A 5,043-nucleotide genomic window follows, 5' to 3' on the forward strand; every position below is an offset into this window, starting at 1 on the left:
GTGATTCGGCCCAACTTCGTGGATAGAAATTGACAAGGGTCGTGAAGTTACCTCTACATTGTCTTCGTTCATGAGCTGCAGAGCAAGGCCACATCCTGGGGAAAATTGCAAGAGTCCTACAACCTTAATGAGAAGGGAATCCGAGAGGAATGACGTTCAAAAGAGAACAAAGGGAAGCAGCATTGTGGCAAATCCATGCGATTTGGCCCAACTTCGTGGAGAGAGATCGACAAGGGTCGTGAAATTACCTCTACATTGGCTTCGCTCATGAGCTGCAGAGCAAGGCCACATCCTGGGGAAAATTGCAAGAGTCCTGCCGCCTTAATGAGAAGGGAATCCGAGAGGAATGACGTTCAAAAGAGAACAAGGGGAAGCAGCATTGTGGCAAATCCGTGCGATTTGGCCCAAGTTCGTGAAGAGAGATCGACAAGGGTCGTGAAGTTACCTCTACATTGTCTTCGCTCATGAGCTGCAGAGCAAGGCCACATCCTCGGGAAAATTGCAAGAGTCCTGCCGCCAGAGCTGGATTCTTCGCGTTTGGACACACGTTGGTCTTCCTTAAGGCTGTCCATTGTCTCAAGGCTTCCTTGTCCTGTTCCACTCGCCGCTTTAATTCGTCAAGAAGGTTTTCCAAGGTGAGATTGGACGCCTTTTCCAGGGTGTTCAACAGGCTCTGATTGTCGATCAGTCGCTGCTGGACTTCGCTGTATCTCAGGGATAATTGTCGCTGATGGGAGGCTGCCTGGACCCCTTGATCTGCAAATAAGGACATTTTCTAATTAGACATTTGGAATTTAAAATGCATCATCACAGCGTTGGGCAAGGGTAACAAACAAATATATGTACCTTGTACCACATCGTTAGTAACAGAAGTCCCCACAACATATTTAGTAACACCAAACCAGGTACCTTTATGTGCCCCATGTTTCCCGAAGTTCTCAATCTTGTGAAGTGCAAGTTTATAGGCCTCGTTTCTGGCTTCCAGTTCTTCCTTCAGGGTGTTGGGCAAGGGCAACAAATATATATACCTTGTACCACATGCACATCGTTAGGTAAGGGCGTTGGGTAAGGGTAACAAACAAATATAGGGTAAATCCGGGATATATGGACCACCGGTATAGACGGACTAGTCGAATATTTGGCTGTTGTGTCACAGCAGTGCTGCAGTCGTTGTCTGAAGTTGTTCTTCTTGAGTAGACGGAACCACGCTTAGTTTTGCTCATGAGTTTCATGCATATTTTAGAAGAAAACTTTGTTTATTTCTTTTGGTGAGTTGAAAAATATTTTATACTGGATTTATTTGATATGTGGTTAAGTTAGTTTAAATGATTTCGACGTAAGATCAATCCTATAACTCAAGTGTATACTTAAGTACAATCTTGACCTAAAATGGCATGCCGGTAGCGTTGTTTGTCTGGACGGGAAACTGGTCCATCTATCCCTGACAATTGGGATAGATGGACTACTTGAAAAAACCTGGGATAGGCGGACCATATCTCCTATTAGGGCTTTACTTTCTATATAAATGGACATATGGATGAATGGATGGATGGATGTGAATATAAATCAGACTACCTATATTTTCTAAGTATATTGACTATCAAATTTACTTATCCTTTTTCAAATAGTTTATAACTCTATACTAATCACTTTTCAAGCAGTTTATAACTCTATACTTTGAAATAAACAATGTTCATACCTTTGATAACATGTATTTCTTGTGTTACACCCTGATTTAGCAACGTATACCAGAGGTCCATCAATCCCTAGGAGGTCCATCTAACCTGAGTACCCCCGGGATAGATGGACTACCGAGTAAAAAAAAAGAAAAAATCATAACTTCAAGTGTGATTAGTGTAACAGCTGGAGAAGTACGTACAATTGCTCAAGGTCATTTATACATATTATACAAAAATATACCAAATCCTAGACATTGCGAAGTTTCAGAAAAAATGACTTTAAAAAAACATGGTCCAACTATCTCGGACTTACCTGTACCTTGTACCACATGCACATCGTTAGTAACAGAAGTCCCCACAACATATTTAGTAAAACCAACCCAGGTACCTTTATGTGCCCCATGTTTCCCGAAGTTCTCAATCTTGTGAAGTGCAAGTTTATAGGCCTCGTTTCTGGCCTCCAGTTCCTCCTTCAGGGCGTTGGGCAAGGGCACGAGGTTTTGGGCATTCGGGCTCCCGGAATGGGAATTCTGGCTGGAAGGGACCAATCCGTGTTTGCCGAGTCCTTCCACGGCCCTCTCCAGGGCCCTCCTCCTGGTAACCAAGGTGTTCCTCGAGTTGGGGGCAATTCGAGTTATCGCGCCGAGGAGCTTGCTCCAGATCCTGAGGTGGAAGTGATCCTGCGTGGTCGATATTAGATATACGGCCTTCCAGAGCACTTGGTCAAGTTTGAGGGTCTTGGGGTCTTCGAGGTTGAGCTCGGTCAGCCTCGAGTAGAGCGCCTCCAGCATGGCTAGGCTATGGGGTAGCGTCTCGATCAGCAAATCTATGGGAATGTCCGGCAGGGCAGCCCTCAGGGTGTACGTGGGGAGCCTCATGAGGAAACTGGCAGCTTCCCGATACTGACGGCCCTCGTATAATCTTAACAGCCTGCAACGTCGACGAGATTTTACCGAAGGGACCTAGGGAACGCTCCTTTTGGCTAACTTATAGGAATTCCGGATGGACTGTGCAATCCGACTCTTCCGGATGTACTGGTGGGCGTACCGAGGATATCACTCAGGATATCATGGATTTTAACCCATTTGCATCATTAACGTATATACCCTAGTAGCACAGAATAATTTCTATCCAATTTTTTTTTGCAAAATTTGTTAAATATCTCAACCGACAGATTGTTTAAGATTTCTCGTGGATTTCATTCGAAGATATCTAAAATATTTGTTGACAATCTCAATGACATATTTAGTTTTAATTATTTAGATACCTGTNAATTTAAAGTATTGGAGCAGGTATGTGTATTCAAAATAAAGTAATAATATATTATTATTATCGCACGAAATATTTAGCATGTTTTGATTTTTTTAAATCAAGGTGTATGTGACAATGTATAAAATAAATGTTAACTTTAGTATTTCAATGTTATATTACAAACCTTTTCTAACACTTGTAGTATTTATAGAATAGTATTCCATATTTCAAATGACATTGCTAAACCAATATTTTATATATATATTTATAAAACATTAAATATTTGGACTATATTTGGGAAACATTATCATATATACATAATCTAATATTGTACTTAAAATATTATTCCAATGTCGAATATATACGAGGAATATTTTCCAACTCCTTTTCTATATTCTATGAATATGTTATGCTGTCTGGGAATCAAAATCTCGTCGAAAGCGTTGATCGGTCAGTATTGGGTCGCGAGATATCTCGTCCAAGGTAACGAAAGGGTTAAGAACTATGAAGGCAAATTAGATCGGACAATGCTCCGCTGATGTTGTCATTTACACAATGGGTCAGGCTTGGCAGCCAAGATTGGGCCAACCATTTTCACTATAGGGCCAATATTTCGCCGATGGAAAATTTGTGCATGGGGTGTTGTGCAGAGTTAGAAACAGTGGGAAGGACCTCGTCAGCCGAAGGCAAGCGATGCACCCGGTACTTACCACGACCACTGAGTAGAGGATCTTGGCTTTGAGCTCGGAAGCGGCCTTAAGTGGTTCCAAGGCATCGAGAGCGTCCAAAGTGTGCAATTGAGCCTGCCCGTAGAGAGCAGCGTACCTTTCGGTCAGCCTCTCGACGGTGGGATCCTCGATGGAGAGCTTTTCGAAGTTCTCCAGCGAGATGCTGACCTCTGTAATGCCTGGCTCCGGGGTCGGGCTGCAGCTTTCGTCGGTGTGGTATCCGGCGCTGCTCGATTCTTCCTCGTAATCGTCTAATGCTGCGAATTCCGTCGGGTTTGCCTGAAAATAACAACGGATTTCCTGTATTCCTTGCACCGATAAGATAATCAATAAGGAATGTATTGCAATTTTTTTGGATTATTAGGCTTGGCCTGAAAAAGACCATGGATTTCCTGTATTCCTTGCACCGATAAGATAATCAATAAGGAATGTATTGCAATTTTTTTGGATTATTAGGCTTAGCCTGAAAAAGACAACGGATTTCCTGTATTGCTGGCACCGATAAGATAATCAATAAGGAATATATTGCAATTTTTTTTGGATTATTAGGCTTAGCCTGAAAAAGACAACGGATTTCCTGTATTCCTTGTACCGACAAGATAATCAATAAGGAATGTATTGCAATTTTTTTTTATTATTAGGCTTAGCCTGAAAAAGACAACGGATTTCCTGTATTCCTTGCACCGATAAGATAATCAATAAGGAATATATTGTAACTTTTTTGGATTATTAGGCTTAGCCTGAAAATGACAACGGATTTCCTGTATTCCTTGCATCGATAAGATAATCAATAAGGAATATATTGCAATTTTTTTTTTATTATTAGGCTTAGTCTGAAAAAGACAACGGATTTCCTGTATTCCTTGCACCGATAAGATAATCAATAAGGAATATATTGCAACTTTTTTGGATTATTAGGCATAGCGAAATTTAAATCTGGGGCTATTTGATGTTTTCCCGGAATTGTCCAAGGCAAAGAACTCTATCAGAATTGTATGATAAGGGCAACGGGATTCTTAGATATAGATATTCGTAGATCAATAGTGGATATATAATTTCCATCTATGGTCATAGATATTTATATATATCCTTTGGATATTTTTTTAGGTGGATGATATACGATATACATTTGCTATACCTATAGACCTAATTTAGGCGATTAATATACTATATTATAATAAACGATATAAATAAATATATTATAATAAACATATTCCACTTCATGGGTTGCCTGGGATTAATCTGCTGATTTTAGATTCATTACGTAATAGAAGCATAGTATCTAATGAGGATGAAATTACTGCAGGGTCTTGAGAGAAGCCTTTTGAGGTTAGGGTGGAGGCTCAAGATCAAGATCGTGATTTCGCGTCGATCCCTTTTAATCG

General features: G+C 40.8%; 1 protein-coding gene across 1 annotated transcript; it reads right to left on the bottom strand.

Moving 5' to 3' along the window:
* Positions 1-445: 445 nt before the first annotated feature.
* LOC105698426 lies at positions 446-3,937 on the bottom strand (the record flags this gene model as incomplete). The annotated part of the gene is made up of 3 exons (XM_023433748.1): positions 446-756; positions 2,068-2,641; positions 3,641-3,937. Coding segments are annotated over 3 exons (1,182 nt in total), but the record flags the coding sequence as incomplete, so codon positions are not given.
* Between the last annotated feature and the right edge of the window lie 1,106 nt (positions 3,938-5,043).

The sequence above is a fragment of the Orussus abietinus genome, unplaced genomic scaffold (genome assembly GCF_000612105.2).
Source record: "Orussus abietinus isolate OABI.00-Male unplaced genomic scaffold, Oabi_2.0 scaffold1247, whole genome shotgun sequence".
NCBI classification, from domain to species: domain Eukaryota; kingdom Metazoa; phylum Arthropoda; class Insecta; order Hymenoptera; family Orussidae; genus Orussus; species Orussus abietinus.